At 40.1% G+C, this 19921-nt stretch overlaps 1 protein-coding gene across 1 annotated transcript in view; it reads right to left on the bottom strand.

The window, feature by feature from the left end:
- Positions 1–499: 499 nt before the first annotated feature.
- The window catches only part of OTOA (otoancorin), a 37138-nt gene continuing 17716 nt past the window's right edge, over positions 500–19921 (bottom strand). The window contains exons 19-30 of the mRNA XM_014252409.2: positions 18719–18854; positions 17688–17878; positions 16166–16259; positions 14927–15056; positions 11295–11482; positions 7476–7631; positions 5931–6073; positions 5407–5543; positions 4359–4456; positions 2323–2515; positions 1144–1233; positions 500–611 (exon numbers count right to left, since the gene is read on the bottom strand). Of these exons, the coding sequence (XP_014107884.2) occupies positions 1166–1233; positions 2323–2515; positions 4359–4456; positions 5407–5543; positions 5931–6073; positions 7476–7631; positions 11295–11482; positions 14927–15056; positions 16166–16259; positions 17688–17878; positions 18719–18854 (1534 nt within the window). The 3' untranslated portion in view covers positions 500–611; positions 1144–1165. The remainder of the gene's footprint in view (positions 612–1143; positions 1234–2322; positions 2516–4358; positions 4457–5406; positions 5544–5930; positions 6074–7475; positions 7632–11294; positions 11483–14926; positions 15057–16165; positions 16260–17687; positions 17879–18718; positions 18855–19921) is intronic.

Genomic DNA, 19921 nt, shown 5'->3' with positions numbered 1-19921 from the left:
GTTTGGTACTGAGTACAAACAGCCATGGGGAAACTACATTTGGTAGAGGTGCTTAAATTCTAAGAGCCTGTTATCACTTCTTGTCTGAGCGGGATTTAAACCAGCAGCCCGGAGATGAAGCTATTTTATTGCAACAGCAGTAACTTTTAGTGCAGTTTCTACTACACCACACAAAAGGATAGTGCCTCTCCAGGGAATGTACACTTGAAGTAAAAGAAAACCCAACAAAAGGACACAACAGTGTGACCAAATTAGCCCATGTAAAAAGCACTAGGTAACAGACATCAGCCTCCAAATAACAGTCCCCTGCTACCTGTCCCCCCAATAATTCAAGTTCCTACCTAACACACAATTCTATATTTCAGTGATTTTCTCATGAGACAGATAAGCCATTTCCAGTTTTTAAACCTGAAGTATTTGCAGGGATACTGTGTAACTTGTTAATGGTAAAGCTATGGAAAGGAGATAGTTCTCATCGTGATGGCAGATGGAGACCTTGCTTGTAAGAATTTAACCACTCTGTGCTTAGAAATCTCAGAGCCTCTTGGTTCTACTGTTCATGCTGAGCTGACACTCTTATCTCTAGCATCACAGTTGTAAGCTCCAGGACACTGAAAATCAAAGCAAAGAAAAATTTTAAGTCTTTTGACATGTCTTGCTTTGCAATCTTAAAGACTAAGTAGAATACTTAAGCATTTAGTTTGCCTGATTGGTATCTAAACGTCAAGCCTACCAGTGCTCTTCTTAAATATTAGCCTGTCAAAATGTTTAAATCCAATGAAAGTTAATGGCAATACTCTACTAAATAGAAGTGTTTGTAAAATAAAATCTTATAAATAACCTGGAACAGGCAAAACACAGAGTAAAACCAAGAACATGCTCCAAATAGCAATGCAGTAATTGATTGGAGTTTTAAATACAACTTTGTTATGTTTGGCTTTACAATAAAGATAAGATAAAGTGTTTTCCCCTTGATTAGATTCAGAGAGAGCCTAACCAAGGTACAAGACACCTTTGTAACACAGAAAAATTATTCAATAATTGTTTGTGTTCAAAGCAGGAAGAGAGTCCTGCAGTCTTTCTCTGTTACAGGTGATCTGTGCTTCTGTTGTGAGGTTACCTCTAACTGAAAATATAACTTACCTCAAACTCAAACTTTGAGGGTTCAGAAGAGCAGGTGCAGTGTAAACACAGCACACAGCCAGATGCCAAAGCCGCTCAAACAAGGAGCACCTGGAAAGCAGAAGGCTTTATTTCTCAGAGTCACGCTACAGTGCAGGCCTAGAAGTCTTATCTACACCTCCCCAAAGAGGTGCAGCAAATTCCAACGGCTGAATCCTAGTTACATTCAGGTCTCAAGAGATGTCACTTCCAGTTTAACATACACAGCTCCAAAGAGAAGCATTTCATAGGGAGATGGGAACAATGGACAAGAAGCTCAAGAACTCAGGTGATCCTTTCCCGGAAAAGTCCTCCCTTTGGCAGACCTCCAGAAGGAACAGGTCATACCTGAGAGGGCTAAGACCACTTCCCAGGGGCTTCTGGGAAGGTCTGTCTAATTCTAGCAAGAACATCATAGCAATTTAGTTCCCCTTATTCCTATTTCAGCACTTCAGCTTCCCTCTCGCTCCTCCAACAGCTAACATCTCACTGATGTCCCTGGAAGCAACAAATTTGCTGTCTGATAGGGATAAGTTCTCAACATTGTCTCGACTATGTGCAAACTCTCTCATCATAACACATCCATTGACATCACCAGTGTGACTTCAGTATAAACTGAAATATGAAAAAGATTAAACAACTGAGGTATAAGCTTTAATTCCAAACAGGATGGGAATGGCAGGAAAAACTATTCAGTGGTCCTGCAGTCTGGATAAAGATGGAAATCCACCCCAGTACTTCCTCCTTTCCCAGCTCTGCAAACAACATTCTGGTGCACATAAAGGCTCTGATCTGAAGGTCCAGAGATGGAGATCCCTGCCTTAAATTTAGGCAAAGAATATGGGATAGAAGGAGAGGGAAAAGCTCACTGTTTCAGACTACCTTTTACACAAGTTAGTGCTTAGCACAGTGTAATGCTACTAGATACCTGCTGATGCCATCTGACAGTCTTCCTCCATTACCTTGTGTTGTGGGTAAATCCAGCATCCTTCTGGCTTTTTGTCTCGGTCAGGCATGTGATTTGAGGCACGACTGTAGAAGTTGATTAGTAAATTCACTATAACCCACCCTGATGATATGACCCTGATGCGTGCTGTGAGATCTCACACCCCACTGGTGTGTGCCCTTCCCCTAGGCAGGAGCAGGGAGGACTCCACTCACCGCTGGGAGCTGGGGTTTGCCCCTCCTGGGAAGATCCTACAGTGCTCTGTGTCTCTGGGCTGCTGGTCCTGGCTCCATCCAGTGCCAGCCCCAGGCTCTGGAGCTGTGATGCATCCAGATGCTCCCGCTGAGATCCTGTAACCATGGCGGCATTCTCAGGGCCCAGGTTTGCTATTTGTTCTGGGGACAAAGCCTGGGAGGAACAAAAGACAGAAAAATTGGTTTAGGCTGTCAATTATAGAAGGCAGGTAAGGAATTAGAAGTCAGCACTGCCTTGCATTTGGAATGAGGGACAATAGACTTCAACACTGTGTTGCTATAAAAGAGCTCAATAGAGCTTAAAAGAATCCTCTATATTCATTTACTTCCCTGACCACTCATCTATCTGTCACCTTTCTCTTTGATGCTGGGAGCTGACAGCTTGGGAAGCTGTCTATGCCAGCACTGTATTGTACACTCCTTCAATATATTGTTGGAGTTTAATTTTCCAGACATTTATTTTCTGATTTGTTCAAAGACTGATGGTGTTGTGCAACCTCTTGTGTTTTAATTTATTTCCTCATATCTGCTCCCAAGCAACCTCACTTGAACTTACATTTGACCTTTGATTATAGTTAGCAGTAGAGCAATGAGATTAAAAGACCCCATGCTTTAATCTTATTATTCAATTTTCTCTTTTAGATTGAAAATCTTCCCAGTTTGTTCAATTAAGTTTAAAAATTAAACATGGCAATCATAATCCTACAGTAATTATCTTATATCACATAGCAATTAACCAGTTTGTAAAGCCTGCATTATTGGGCAGGCTGGATTGCTTTAGTTCTAGTTAACATTCTGCAGTCACAAGCATTTTAACCCTCCTACACAACAAGCTTTTTTTCTTGTAATAATTCTGCATCCAGGTTCTAGTTTGGAAAGACAAAATTCCCCTGGCAAGTAGGTCAGATGATGGAGTAAACCCTTGCCCATTTTTCATTGTCTACCAAATGATGTGCTGGTTTAAACTGAGCAAACTCACAGAAATGCCTACAGGTTCAGACATTTTGAATTGAGCATCTTCTTAAATCACTTGAAGTACATAATACAGTGTAACTTTTCATAAATCAAAATCTGAATAATTTATACAGCTGCAAAATGAGGCCATGCAAAATCCATGTAAAACCAAAATCTTCTTTGAATCTTTCAAATACAGAAAACTCTTCCAAAGAGGTACCCTGCTTTTTGTTAAACACCTTTTGTATCATTACTACTCTTACTAACAAAGATATTGTTCGATGGAAATTCTACAAGATGATACAGAGCAGTTTTGCAAAGAAATAGTTTCTGTAAGGACATTTTATGCCTATCTGAACTGTCAGTGGTACTGTGCACAAACAGCTAATACTCAAGGAGTTTTTCTTTTTTATGGGAGCTGACACAGTTAACTCTCTGTTTAGCTCATCTGTCCATTGCTTGCCTGAAGATCTGAAAGAGACCAGTCCAGGCAGAATATTAATCTTGTCACTAAGTCAAAGAAAGTCGGGGCAATGATCTCAGGATCCCTGTTCTAATTTCTGGTCCACATTCAGTACTGCTGTAATTAGATGTAATTCCTTTCTGATGTGTCTGCCTGCACAATCTGTTTTTCAGAGCTAACTCAGGAGAATGGTGCCAGATTTTAGGTTAATAAAACAGCTCTTGCACAATCAGCAGAGAAATCTGTAGCTATTACAGCAAATGTTAATAAACAGAGACAAAAAATCAGATCTGAATAAAACTTTGGAAAATACAGTGTCCATTCCCTGTTTTGTGATACTTGTTTTTTTTCTGGGATGCATTCTGAAGGATGAATAAAGCTTGTCTAACATATTTCATGGGCAACACAAATACAGATGATACAACTGAAAGTTAATGTTCCAGACCCTTGATGGTCTCTCACTTAACAGACCACAGAAAATTTTTTGCCCAAACCCAAAACCTATAAATCAGTACTGTTTATTTATACTAGAGTAAAAACAATAGAAATTTAGTAACTTCTTCAGTAATCAAGCTCTTACTTGGAAAATTTCAGGAGGTATATGTCTTACTGCTGATGGCTGGAGATATGGCATCAAACTTTTATCAAAAGCTTTTAATTCATCCTCATTCAAACCACCTAAAAAACCCACATAATAGAAACAAAGCTCGGTTAATGTTCTTTTTATTAAATTTATTTTTAAGGTAATATAATCTTTAAGCATTTATAAAAAATACATAATAAGTTGTTTATTCTAGGGTGTTATATAAAGAGATGCTGTTTCTTTCTATATTTTGTTTCTTTCATTATAATTCAGCATTACAAATCATCTGACCTTAGCCATTAACATGGAATGTACTCTTCCTGAACTGCTTTATCTTGGAAAAGAGAGTTAGAAAAACCTATAAAATCATAAGCAATGTTATTAGAGAAAGCTCATTGACAGTCTCTTCTGATCCATGGTTAGTGAGCACAATCCTGCAGTGGGAGTGACTTTTCCACAACTTAGGTGGTTACGGTAGGGAAACATTGCCACAGGCACTGGGGATGCTAAAAATTATGAGAGTTCAATGTGCAGTTAAATGATAAAAGAGAAACCAATCCAGGAACAAAACTGGGAGTGACCTCTGGCTCAGGAGATCTCCGAGGCCACAGGAACACTCTGGAGAAGTATCACTCCAGGCCAATCTTTGTGCCATTGTGCTCTTCCCTCGGCAGCCCATTCTTTCCAGACAGGATGCTTGGGCAGCCAGAGCACAGTTCCTCCCAGTACAGCCTGGTTCACAAAGAGACACGGGGTCTGGAATCCTGCTTGGTTTTGCCCTCCTTGATTCACCCTTTCCAGCTTAGAGGACCCAAGTAACTTCAGACTGTGCTTCCCAAGGTCAGTTGGATCAGATTTACAGAACCTTACAGAGAATACCACAATTTTTCTTAGTACTTCTGAAATTGCTCGATGTCTGTCCCCACAGGTGAGCCCCCTCTGGAAGAAATGTCTTTTGCCTGTCTCGAAAAATCCCCAGCTAGGTGAAACTGTCTCTTAATAGCAATGCTTCACAACCATCATCATCTGGAGGTAGTTTTGTTACCTGCTATAGTACCAATTTCCTGTAAAACAGAGCCATTCCAGCTGGTAGCAGCACCAAACACGGATTCTGTCATCTTCTTAAACTGCCTCAGAACAGGGGTGCTACAAAACAGTAAGCCAATTCTTGCAATTGCAGCACTGCAAAAGGCAACAAGGTCATCATTACAAGTTGCAATTACATGCAGTACTAAATAGGCCTGAAATATACTTAGCCTGCTATAAGAAGACTGTAAAATCCACTTTCAATTTAAAATATATGTATACAAATTGCATACAAACATTTCAGGTTTTGAGCAAAAACCTGCATTTTTCAATGCAGTACTTAAATGGTGGGATATAAATGGCAGAGGAAGACTGTAAAAGAATGTGTTTTAAACTGCTGCACGCCTTCTGCTTTTCTAAAAGCATTTAAAATGTAAAAAGGTGTCCTTTAGGCTCTGAAAATCTTGATGGAACAAAAATGGCACAATAAATTTTATCAATAGAGTTACTAATAAATATTTAATTAGATATAAAATGCAGTACCTGAATTCAGAAGTCCTTATGGATGTGATTTCTGTGGAGTTCAAAGCACAGAGAACAGCTCCTAATCCAACTAGATCAAAACTTTTTAGTGTGCTGATGGTCTGGCCAGAGTCATCTAGAAAACCTTGCAAAATAGCTCTTGCCTACAAAAGCAGTAAGATAGTATGCATGAACAGGGTAAATATAATTGAAGGGTTTGTTACTAGATGCTTAAAATCTTAACAGAAGCTATGGAGCATAAATATATATCCTGAGCCTCCCCAGTGTACAGCCCTGGCCTTCAGGAGGAGCACTGTCACCACCTACATGTCACACTAAAACAGGGCACTGTTACCCAACCACTTGCTAAACGCAAACGGTGTGAAAACACTCTGTACTTCTTCTGCCAGGTCACAAGGAAAGCCTTTACAAGAAGAAATGGTGCTGGATTGCTTCTCAGAATCAGTTAAATTGCTACAAGAAAACATCAAATACCAAAGGGGATCAATATGTAATTTTTATTATTTTTAATACTCAGGATCACTTGTCTTATATATGTGCCATATATGAGTGGTGACCTGTGTTTAGGATTAATTTTCAGATATGAATGGGATATTGGTACCAAAGTGCCTTTGCAAGCTAAAGTAATTTAGGATGGTGCTCATTTTAAATTAACCCTTTAAAAACTTTGAGTCCATCTTAAGCCTTAAGACATCCTCCAAAGCCAGTGAAAGAAACAACCCAAGCCATCTTCCAAGATTTCCTAATCTATCCACAATGCTGACCTTCAAATAACTAGCTGCCTAAGTTTTAGACAACTGAAATTCAGCAGAATTAATCTTCTAACTAACTACTCTTATTGACAGCAGGAAACCTCAAAAGCAAACTAGTCCTGTATAAATCCTCCCAAGTGCTTCCTTCTTATGGCGCCCTTCAGAACACAAATCTATTAAACAAATCTGTGATATTCTGCCAGAACTGCCACCATGTCAGCATCTGTGCAGCCACAGAGCCCTGATGGTATGGGCCACAAAGTCAGAAATATGCTGCCAATTCCATATATAAATGGAAGTTTTAATTTCATATTATGAAAGTCCCATTGACATAACTAGAAGTGATTCAACGAAAGGAACATGAGAGGAGTGTATTTGCTAATAAAGGACTTCTAGGGCAATGGATCTTAATTGTGGCACACTACCTATTCTGTGATTGTCCTTAGCTAGGAAGGACTAATACTCCTAGCAGTAGTGTCTATTCCAGGGACAGTGTGAGGAAACCTGCTGATCTCTTTCCACTGCTTAGTGGGCAAGTGCTAAAGAACACACTCATCTCCATCCCAATTCACAGTGATTGATGCTGTCTTGGCCACTTCCCCAGGGAAGCCCTATCCAGGCAGACACCAGTGCTGACCTGCCTGGCCACTTTTCACTGGGGTCACAGCTGCACAAAAGCAGCAGGGAGTAGTGTGGATCTCTGGATCTGTTTTCTAGGCAATTCCAGGACTTGAGTCCCAAAAGCCACGAATCCAGAGCCTTTCACCAGGAGTACATTCAGTAACTCACTCACCTGGGTAAGAGTCCATTCTGTTTGCTGACTAAGAACAGAAACGGCGTCGATGGAGTGCAAGTCCAGCTCTATGATTTCCTGCTCAGTGAGAGCCAGAGCAATGCGGCCCAGGGAGATGATTTGGTAACTCCTCCAGTCTGGCAGCAACCCCCAAACCTTTGGACAAGAGCCATTAATATCTGTTAGATCATTATGACTCTTCCTCTATATACACCATTCTCAGAGCCCTTGGTTTTATAGTCCTAAAACCTGAATATTCCTCTTTGCACACAAAAGGCAGACCTTAGGAATTGTGAAGGTTTTTGAGTTTCTGCACCAATAATGATTAGGTGATCTAAAAATGCTGCAATTTTTACAACTTGGACTTGTTGATGAGTCAGAATAGGAACTGCTGGAAATGTGGCTGTAGGAGCAAAACCACTAAGAACAATAAAAATGGGAATCTGTGCCTAGGTCCACACTGTTATACTGCCAAGAAAGCAGCACCTGCACTACCCAGGCTTCTACCCACCTGCAATCACTCCAGGGGACTGACTTTAAGTTGCTTTTGTGACCAGTCACCCCGGCTCAGTCACTGACAAGGAAAGACAGAGAATCAAGTAATACAGACAAAGAACCAGTTCCTAAAGTTCTGATTACTAGATTGTGTTCCTACAATGTTAAAATTAAAAATAATTTTAAAGTGTTTGTACAGATACAGTTAAATTTTTAAAGTGTTGTAAGAAACCCAAAGAAATAAGCAGGGGCTCTTCTAAACCAGTACCAACTTATTTAAACTTCCCTGATTTTTACTTTATTTGTAATAAAGTTATAGTGATCGAAAAGCTGTCACTGAGCAGCACAAAAGAAGTTTTGGTATCAGGAAAAGTTCTGCCTGAGTAAAGAATAATAAAAGTCCATCAAGAGCTGAATTTTCAGAGGCCGGAACTATCAATTACGTTTAGTTGACAGTACAAGAAGTCTGTAGACAGTGGGCAGTATCTACCCGGATGTGGCCAATTGCCTTTACAGAAAAAGACACTGGGTTTTGGCCGGAGGAAGTGACTTGAACAAGACAGGCACACATTAAAAAAAATGCTCACTTTAAAGCTCTCATGTACTTCAGCAACTCTGCTTTGTGTCAGTAAGTACATGACAGGATTCTAGTATAACACTGTGCTGCTAATTCCACCTAGAAAATTAAAACTAAAAGCCCAGGGCTGGGTTACTCTCTGAGTCAGAAAAATATTTACTCCACTTCAGGACAGCTACAACTTAAGTTTTGTTCAAGAAGTTAGAAAGGACAAAGCTAGTGGGGACTTGCTGAAGAGCATGTCTGCAGTTGCCTACTAAATAAGTGTTTTTCACCATCAGATAGACATGGAGCTGTACAGTCTCCAGAAAATATAAAAGTAGAGCTCAGGAATCTGGATATCTAAAATTAAATACTCCTTACACAGAGCTGCAGGCTCTCTGCTGTTCATACCAACAAGCATATCCAACACAGAGCAGCCCCAGAGCTGCCAGGGTGCTTTTCCCAGTGATGACCCTCGGGTTAAGGATTTGTTTAAGAGATGCATTGCTGGACTTGTACCTCCCAACTGAGTTTCCACCAGACTTTTTATGTTGGTTTTACAATGTCATAAATGGTCTAAGTCTGGGAAACTTCAATCCTTTCTAAAGAAAATAGATAATAAAAAGCATTAGCCTAATTTTAAAGCTTTTCATTCTCTAGCTTAAGAGATACATGAAACACATGCAGGCAAAAATGCCAAGTGTCTGTTTCCAGATCTAGGCCACAAACTACAGAATTTGAAGTACTTCATAAATAGTATTATCTGACAGTGCTGGGTAATATCTCAGGCAGAATGATATAAATAACACAACACATGAAACTGAAACACTCCTTTGTCCTCATTCACCTAGAGACTACAGATCCATGCAGCTGTCACTGCTGCAGACCTGGGAGACCTTCCACTTACAAGTGAGCTAAGCTTCTTACTTTCATTAAGACACAATCTGATAACTAGACTTTTTGAATTAGTTTGGAACAATGAGTAGTTCAGCCTTAATGAACCTTTAATCAAAGATGTTAATAACATAACAGCATCTATGCACATAATTTCAAAGAGCTTTGCCTGTCCTGTCTCATTTCTCGTGCTCAGAGTAACACCACATTGCATTTTGAAATTAATATATAGGAAGTCTGTTTTTGTCTAGCAGAAATCAGTACAAACACTCACAGACAGTATATACTGCTTTTCAGTGCACTACAGATCTGTGTGTCTTGGAATATTGTCAGAAATGTGAAAGTATCAACCGTGTTGGCAATTTCCCTACAACTGGTATCACTCTATAAGTACACCAGTATGTTGCACTGCCGTAAAGAATAGTAATTTCCACTATGTAAGGGGAGCATTGTTTTTATTTTCTTCTAGGATTACATTTTTTCCCCTTTTCCTACCCACCTGTGTCCCTGCTGACAGAAGGAAGCTGGCTTGGGAAGAATACATTTGCTGCAGTTATCTTCCTGCAACCAGGCAGCAGAGACACAACTGCAGAGTCACCATCTGTTTTCTGAAATCTGGGCAGTGCCACTTCTCTTCAAGCACCTGCAGTTCCACTGTTTTAAAAGCTGAGCTTCACTGCTAAAAATTGCACAGTTGGCCTTATTTACCCAAAATCCATGGTCAGCTCCACTACTGGCTGCAGCTGCTGGTTTAAGGAGATGCTGGCCAGGCCCACATTGCCCCCTGCTCCTGCTTTCCTCCAGAGGTCACAGCCCTCAGGTCTCTGAGCCTCTTGCACTCTGTACTACTTGCAGCCAACTACAACTTGTAAATGTTTCCCAACCTCATTCTGTCAGAATGATCTGATGGAACCTAAAAAGGACTTTTACATGTTGGATCATTTTGACAGAAGGGGATTACAGAGTAACCATGCAGAGATGGAAGCAGAAAACAGATAACCTCCAGCAGATGTTGTTGACAGGAAGCTGAACTCGGGCTGGGGCCAGTACCCTCTTCACCTTCGAGTTTTCTGCAACCAAAACAATTTGTCTTACTGCACCGTAAGGCTTTTTTTCCTTGCTGAACCGAAAGTATGTTTGGGAATTTGTTGGTTCCCTGGCAGTGCAGGCAATCACAAAGCAGCAAGAGGAGGTCACCCCCAGGGAGAAGTGCAATGGCAACAACAGGGATGGAGCAAAGTCTGACTTCTCTGCCAGCCCACACTGGCTCAGGCAGGGCTGCTCAGAGCTCTGTTAATGCCCCAGACCCAGCCAGAGTGCTGAGCTGCCCCCAGCACAGTCCTCTGTCTGACTGCACTTCTGGTAAAGACAAAATGTAGGTGGGTTTTTCCTCCCTAAAATTTCCCACTGATGGGTGTGTCCCTGCCTCTGAGAAGGTGGAAGAAGGAACTTTACTCAGCCAATAACTGCCTTTCAGTCAGTTTGGGTTTACCCCACTGGAAGCTGTATTTAACATCCATGTAGACAGTTTAACATGCCAAGCTTAATTCTCAGCAGGGCAATCAACAGCCCCTAGTACTGCTTGCTGATTTTTCATTTATGAAAGAAAAGTAAGAAGCAAGCAGAAAAGCAATTCAAAAGCTAAAACACTTAATTATTTCAGCTGCCAATAACTCAGAACTACTTGCCTGTTGACTCTAAAGCAAGGGCAATAGTCTTCTATCACCACCTCACATTATTTTTCCAATAAACCATAGATATTCTCATGGCAGTAGTGATATTGACATAGCACAGTTATTTTAGAACTGCATAGTTCAATAACACCAAATCAAATTACAGATTTAATTTTCCTTCACAGACAGGATAGTTACCTGCTTGGCTTTTTCCTTCAAGGCAGTCAGCTGGGAGCTGTTAAAACCTGAGACAGCCCCAAGAAGCTCCACATTTTTGTCAAAAGTCCCTGGGTCCATGCATTTCAGTTCCTGAACTGACCAAAAGACATTTGCTTCTCCTAATTTAATTATTTCATTTGAAGAAGGAGCTCTGGTTCTCAGGCAATCTGAAAAAGGTCAAATAGCAAGAGTTTTCATTAAAGAGACGACAAAATAAATCAAAGCAATACTGATATTTAAGAGAGCAACAGACTATGAAAATTAACTGCTGCTGATGTGATATTGATAAATTAATTATTTTGTAATTGAAGAATTTAAAAAATATTTATATTACTAATGTTCCGGATATAAAACTAGAATTTGCCTAATTTGCAAGACATTGGTTATATTTTTTGTACTCCAAAAGCAGTGCATGCTGGACAACAGCAGACATACATTTCAGAACAGTTACAATGCAGGATGCCACAATAAAAGTAAAATATGGATGTGTGCAATACGAACTACCAGTATCTTGCAAGTTTCTTTCAAGTCTAATTCTCTAAAGGCATCAAAACCCAGGTAAGGGCTTGTTCTGAGGTAAAACCACCATTTGCTAGGAACCTTGATTCAACAGGAGTGAAATGCAAATGTTTGGGATGACCCTGGTGGAAGTTCACCAAGAAGAGTTTCAGCTGAATAAACATCACATTCAAACAGTGAATCCAACTCAACAGGAATGTAACAGACCTGAGAGGTCCTTGCACTCTCAAATGCCTGATAGAGATATATCTTGTAAGACTTGTCTGACATTTAAACAAGATGAAGACAGAAGCTGGATGTGTCAGAGAAGCACCGTGCTTGTTCGTTATGTCAAGCCTGTTGTTAAAATGTCAGGATCTAGAGAGGGCTGTTCACTTACACAGCACTGTTTGGACAGACAAACTGCCTTTAAAAAATCTTATTTACAGTCAGGCTCTGGGCCCATGCATTATCAAACTAGACAGTTTCCATTGTGTGTTTTAACAAATCCTAGTCTTTGTTGGCATAATCTACCTCTAATGCTGATGGAAAGCATAAATAAGAATACTAATGTGGTTGTTTACTGCTCCCTCTCCTGTCACTAATTTAGGAAAACCTTATTAAATAATTATCTAAACCAAATAATCCCTACATGTCTTTGGATATGGTCATTACCAGTAAAAAGCATGAATTTCACAGATGCTGTGCCTCAGCTAAGCTCCTCCAGATAAATAAATTAAAGCGAGGATGTACAAAGTAGATTTGTACATTGAAAGGAGGCAGAGGAGGGATTTATTTGCATCAAAGGAAGCTGCAGTAGTGGGTAGAACACTGAAAAGATTGAATCTGTTGAGCAAATGAAAATGCTGTTCAGCTTCCACTGTACCAGCTGATCTTCTGCTCTCCCTTTACCTCCCTCTTGTGTAGCTGCATTGTTTCCCTTTCCCCTGCTGCAGAAGGTCAGCTTTTCTCATGTAAATGCTCCCCATCCAGACACAGTGCACCACCCTTCCCCAAGTCATGAAAACCTAAGACTTCGTGTCCTTGAAAAAAAACATTGATTTTATAATTTTTAACACACCAGATACACTGATGAAATTAAAGAGGGAAATACTAATTAGAGTTTTGACCTGATGCCACTTTCCTCTTCCTTTTGCTATACATTTAGTTTGACAAAAACCATTTATTTACATTATAATATCTCAGTGCTTGTGGTGAAAAATCTAAATTTTCTCCAGCACTGCCACTGCTGTCTGGTAGCATCTCAGACACAGTTCCCAAGGTTTGCTTTTCATGTTCCATCTTGCCTTAAGCACCTTAAAACCTTTGTTTTTAATCTTGATATTGACATAGAAGCAAGAACTCTGTAACTGGTAATTGCTACTGTTATTAACATTAGTTCACAACTGGTCTGTGAGAAACACAACATAGCATTGGTGACATGAAATGCATCAATGTTATTCTGCATCAATGTTATTCATCAATGTAATTTTCATAATACCAAATTTTTTTGTATGATTTACAAATCAGTAATTAAACTTCATTCCTTACTGTGTGAGCTGTATGGAGCTGATAAAATTATGTCTGGTAACAGAAGTTCAATACCAGAAGCATTTCCTGGAGTAGCACAAACAATCCTTCAACTTCTCATCTCCCAGATTCCCTCAAGCTCAGCTTGTGCACCCCAAGTGAAGACTGAGGAGCCTCCACAGTCTTAGAGCCAAGTTATCCTTTGACAAAGACTATCAGCTTTGCTGGCAGGTTTGCATTAGCCTTGCATTGCAGATGAGAGAGTTCTGCACCTGCACTGGACATGAGCTGGGCTGATTAGAGAAGTCTCTGGGATTCATGCAGATCCAGAGGCTTAAAAAAGAACACATAAGGACACAGGCAGACTGAAATACCTGCTGCTGAACCTTTAGTCCTGTGGTCCATATCTAAAGAAATATGGCTTATGATCTGCTGATCTACTTGTTGAAGAAAGAGTGAATTTCATGCATATAGGTTAACTGACACCCTGCTATTTCACCAGCTCAGTCCTGCTTTTGTTAGAGCCTGATAATTGTGTAATCACTCCTCTGATCAACTGAGGTCATGTTTTGTTTCAGGCTATGAAAAAAATAAACCCTTAGAACTCCCTGCACCTCTCTCTGCCTTATGAATACAGCATTGTAAGAGGCAAATTCATTCCCAGATACACACAGTCATCATACAGAGTTCCTGCTATACAAGCAGATGGATTTCCATGGTGGCCCAGAGGTTGCTGAGAATTTGGAACCTCTATTCTGTTAGGCAGAGAACCATGGAGGTTTTCAAAGACAAAGGCAGACAATATGAAACTCCTTGAATATGTTTGGGTCTAAATTCCCATTGGTGCTTTTCAAAAGCTTCCCCCACAGCAGGATTGTTTTTCGTGGCACAGGATGGCACAGCTTAAAAATTCTGCCTGGGTGAATTTCAGATAAGAGAAAGAATAGTTGTTATTATAATAATAGAATATAGTCAGAGTATCTATCTCATATAAAGAAAATTATGCATTTGTCACCAGATATTCTAATAGATTAATTTGGTTGCTAATTAAAATACCTTTTAGACAATTACAAACTCTGTCCATTTGGACAGAAAAAACGCAGTGCCACCACTGTCAGATTTAAGAACAGATCAGTCACCATATGCTCATGTCTGGCAAAGGATTAACTATGTGCAATCTTTTGGCACAACAGTAACTTGTCACCTTCACAGGTTTTTAATTCAAGGGGTTTCAATTAGATTACAAAGTAAAAATTAAAAAAAAATAAAAATTAACAAACCCCTCTAATTCAAATCATTCATCTTTTTCCTTTGTGGACTCAGAAAGACCACAGGAAATGCTTAATTTATGCAATCCTGTAATTAAAGTGTTTCAGCAACTAGTGCATTATACAACTCCGATGAGCAGCAGAATGAAGATTCTCACTGTTTTTTGCTGAAAGTCTACAAGTTACTCAATACTTCACTTTTTTTGTTTGGTTCTCAGAATGCATATGATGACAAAGTGAGACAAAGTCTGTTTGAATTATACCATCTCAGCCCCAAATGGCAGCACTTTGCAGAGGCCCTGGTGCAATACTGACCAGCTCTGCTGAGGGATGAGTGGATGCTGCCAGTGCCATTGGAGACTGACTTGAACACAGTTGATAGAAGCTCTTCAGCTGAAGAAACTGGTCCAATTGTCTTTGCTATTTGTAAAATGATATCTGGGAACTTCAAAAGGAAAGAAAAAATAAATAAGGCTTCTCTTCCTTTTAAAACAAATCAATTTGTGAAGAAAGACTTGTGCAGACTTTAGCAAAGCAGGGGTTAGTAACAGTTCAGTCTCGTCTCATTGTCCAGATGTTTCAGAAAAGAGTAATTGGCTGCTACTGAAAGGGTCATCAGCAAACATTTGAGGGGGAAAAAATGAGGAACAAAGCAAATTCTGAGCGATTCTCCCTCCTGTATGCCCTCTCAGCTTCTGGCAACACCTGAGCACTGTCTGATTGGCATCTGTGTCCAGCCTCTCCTGGAGCAATGAGTTCCACCATTTCGGGCTGCATTTCTCTTATTTTAAATTTGCCAGATAAGTATATGAATTGAGGATAGGGACCCAATTAAATGATGAGAAATAACTTTGACCTGTTGGCCCTCTTTAGGCTTTTCTGACCTCTCTCCTCCACCCTGCTAGACACCTTCCTTTCCTTTGAAGAGTCCTATTCTATCTGGTCAATTATAAGCACTATCTTCAGTGGAAAAGCTACTGACTGTGTTCACATATTTCTGCTGAAGAGTGAATCCCTCATTCCAGTATAGTTTACTCCTATGCATAAAATAATTAAGATTATATGAACTAAAGAGGGCAAGGAAACTACAAAGTGCAATGCTGAGGCCATCAGTTATTGTTACTTGTGCTACACTGGCCTCAGGGCAAAGGGCCACATGAGTAAATGCTAATTGGATCAGTATTATTCCACTAATAACAGGATAAGAAACACAACTTTTATGGTTGGAAGGCAGGAGGATAGAGTAAAGAGCACTGCAAGGTGTAAAGTACCAAAAAGGAGTCTGCATCACTATAAATGCCCCTTTTTTTCCTATGTGACAATGTACAATTGTCATTGTACACATGCAAGTAATTGTTTATAGTAACATTACTCAAGAAGAAATCTCTCTGATGGAGTCAAGAATATGTGAAACATTAACACAGGGTTCCTTGACAAAAGAATTATTTACCTAGTTCAGCATTCAGGTTACAAAATTTAGACTGCATTATGACATTCATAAATCCAAGTTCTAAAATATCTGTTACAAATTTAAAGTTTTTAATAAAAGCATACCTTTTCAGCGAGGACATTTAATTCCTCTTTTGACAGCAGAGCTATGAATGGTCCAACATCTAATGTTGTTTCTGCTGTCCAGTTGTTTGAGGAGCTGAAAAATATTTGGAAAAAATATATTAACAAAGAATATTACAACAATAATATTAAAACTTCAGTGTTTTTATGATACTTTATTATACAGAAAACACAGGCAGTTCTATGCCAATGTGATGATTCATTGTTATAAGCATCAGATTGCATTTTCTCATCTCTCTGGACATGGGGCATTAGTGGAATTCACAATATAATCAGAAAAACCCTTCAAATACGGTGGTGATGGAGCTCTCCTTCAATAGTCAAGTGTTCTTAGCATTACAGTCATTGAACAGGGAGAAATAATTCTTTCTTTGAAAGAAAATTTACCATTTTCTGTCAGTTCATATTGCAATAGTAGTCTGCAAAATGGTTATCAAAAGAGAAGTAGAAACATCATCCAAATCTGACAAATGTTAGTCAACCCATTTGGTGGGAGACTTAATAAAGCACTTAGATCTAAGTTATTTTCAGCCTGACAGAGCCTACAGAAGAGGATAGTAACAAATTTGTTACTAGCTCATGTTCCTACAAACAACTTTATTTGCTTTGTTGCTCCACTATGAGGATGTTTAAATATCTTCAAAATTAAATTATATAAAATAAAGTTAAATCTTATTTAGCACAGTGTGCCAAGATTCAATAACATTGATTTGTATGAAGATCAATGCAGGGGTGCAATCTGCTGGAAAATACAGCTATTCTATCACTGAAAAATGCTGACTAGCAGGAAGCTGAACAGCATCTAACGTGATTAGGTGGATTAAGTCACGGACTTTGGGGCTAAGGGGTGATTAGAAACTGCACATCCAGTCTCCCTTTTCAAATGCAAGATTCTTCTAAGGGAATATGCAAGAGAGAAACAGTATATTCTTGCCAGACAGAGGATGGCTTTGTTCTTTACATGACTGATAACCAGTGAGGTTGCATTCATCCTCTTATTCTGAGTCCTTAGTGACACCCAAAAAGCCGCCCTAGTCTGCTGCTTTAGATGCTCGAACTTTATATCCCTCTGCTTCTTCTCTACTCTCTCCTATTGCCACAGGTGCCTGCAGTCTTCTTTACTTGTCTTCTCACACCAGCACACCAAGTATCCCACTTCTATTTTCCCATTCTTTGCATTCTTGCACCATTCTCTGCTTATAACCCCTTTCTCTTGCCAGGCCAGTGAGTCTGTTTGCCTGCCCCCCCCAAACATTACACTTTCTCTCCTTTTCTTCTGGGACTTAACTCATGCAGGATGCCCCTGGGGTTGTATTTTGTTCCACAGTTATCACATTACACACAAAAATAGAAATGTCATTCTAGTGGAGAAGACCCCAAGTTTGGGCAGTGACAGAAGGTGCTTTGTGCTGTTTCCACTGCAGTTCATCTGGGCAAAGCAAATGCTTGGTGTTTGCATGGCCTAACCATCAGCATGACCAAGGTGGTGTATCCAATACCTTACCCATATAACTGAAGGAATTTGTATTTAATTTCAGTCTTCTGCTCATGGCTGAGCTGTTGGCAAAGTTTGAATTGACGCAGGGCTGCTGCCATTGCCTTCAGGGACATTCTGTCATGTAGAAAGGCTGGAGGTAAGTGGCAGATTAGATTTCCAAGGAGGTCAACATCATATTCATCAGCAATGGAGCTGTTCTGAAACAAGAAGTATTTGCCCTGTTGGCAGAGGTAACCTTGGCTCTTGCCCTGTACCATTCAGCTGCATCACAACTCATTTAAGCTCTAAGGAACAAAGACACAACAGTTTGCACTGGCAACTTAATCTACAATTTCTGCTGAGACTGCCTTACATTTTTTGTTTTACCAATCCAACTGGTGATATTTCATAAGCACTCCTCAGAGCTTTCAGTATTCTTTATTCCATACTGAATCACACATAAAGAATGTGACCACCCAGCACCTGCAGAGCTGGGGCAGTTCTGTCTGGCAGCACTCACCCGGCCCCTTGCAGCAGAGGGGCCTTGCTGTTAGAAGGCTGAGCTCTGAGGGGTTTCTCAAGCAGCTGCCAAAACACTGGGGATTATACAGCTGGTACTGTGTGTAAGGACAGGAATAGCCTGAAGAACTCAAAGAACTAGTTTCCCCTAAAAACTGGGGAGTGCTGCAGCTTCCAGACTGCAGAAGTCACAAAATCCTCCTGGTGCCACCACCTCTCCCATGAAGCTCTCCGTGCCACAACGGCTCTGCTTGGACTGGCACTTGGAGCCAGGGGAGCAGCTCCAGGTTCAAACTGGTCAGCTCCAGGCTGTCCTGGCCAGCAGTGACATTTTGTGAGAGCACTTTGTAACATGCATGGAGTCAAAGAAAATTGCTAAGCAAGCTATAAAAAGGTTTCCTTAAGGAACGAACAATAAAATTGATACAACACATAAACCCCTAAAAGAATACAGATGGATGGGTGAAGAACTCATGTAGGTGACTCTCTACTCCTCCATGGTGTCTCCTCCTCTGCTGACCCCTCTCAGCCATACCCACCAAGCACTCCTGTACTTTTTGCAGAACAGCATCCCTTTTGTGATAGCCTGGGTTCAGAAGGTCCATTCCAGTCTTCCCCAGACGTTCAAGGAAAGGGACACACAAAGGGCCTGTAACGTATTCCAGGTACTCAGAACTGCAGAAAGAATTCAAAAGGTCTCAGAATGCAAACCTGACCTTCATACACCCACAATCATACCCATGAAATCTGTGATGACAGAAATATTTAGAGACAAGGCTGAACTTGAAAAATCATAAACCAGACAGGCCAAAAAAATTGCAATTAACCCTTGCCTTACTTCAACACTCATCTTCTTCCAGTCCATCAGGACTTGAACTGAACTTCAAAAAATGGCTAACAATTATAAATAGCTTCAACTGGATGAAAGTGCTCTGAGATGCTTTAACACCATATGAAACAAGACTGTCTATAGGTCAGAAGTTTTTCCCTTTCTCTGTTTCACTAGGAATAATTCTCAGATCAATGAAGATGTGGTAGGTGGTCTAAGGACCACAAGTAGTCTTAGTCCTGCCAAATTAAACAAAATTATGCTCCTCTCCACACAGAGTGGCAGACAACCTTTGCAAACAAAGCCACAGCCCACATCTGCACAGCCCAGGCTTGCCAGGCTCTGTAGGCAACAGCACCAGTAAATTCTGATAGCCCTGAACAAGCAACATAAAATTGTTGCCAAATAACTGAGTGCTGCAGTTTGTAGGAAGCCTTGCATTAAAGTCTTTCTATTATTGTTTTGTAGTTGTTAAATAGAGTAAAGCCTTTTCAAATGGAATACTTTTCTTACTTTTTTCAGTTAAGAAATATTCCACAAAATGAAGGGTTCTCAGTCCCTTAGGCACACAGAAAGAAAGAGAGAAAGGGCAGAAGAAACAGAAAGTGAGAAAGAGATAAGGAAAGAAAGGAAGGAATTAACAGGTTTTACAATTCAGGAATTCTCATCAATACACAAGGTTTTTTTTCCTAAGGAGAAAAGCTGTCATTGATAAGTTTTGCTAACTTACACAAATGTCTTGAAACACACTGGAATGTTTCTAACCATACAGAGCAATATGCTTCAGCAGTACCCAATTGTTTTGTCTTCTATATCCACTCTCAAAAAGACCCCTAAACAAATAAGCAAACCTAAACCAAAAAAACCTAACTAGGGGGGAAAATTCACAATGGTGACAAAAATGTGCTGTACT

This window comes from Pseudopodoces humilis, chromosome 18 (assembly GCF_049639895.1).
Source record: "Pseudopodoces humilis isolate 2021_Gansu_Grassland_sample_001 chromosome 18, ASM4963989v1, whole genome shotgun sequence".
Taxonomy (NCBI): domain Eukaryota; kingdom Metazoa; phylum Chordata; class Aves; order Passeriformes; family Paridae; genus Pseudopodoces; species Pseudopodoces humilis.
This window is presented reverse-complemented; position numbering and strand designations above follow the sequence as displayed.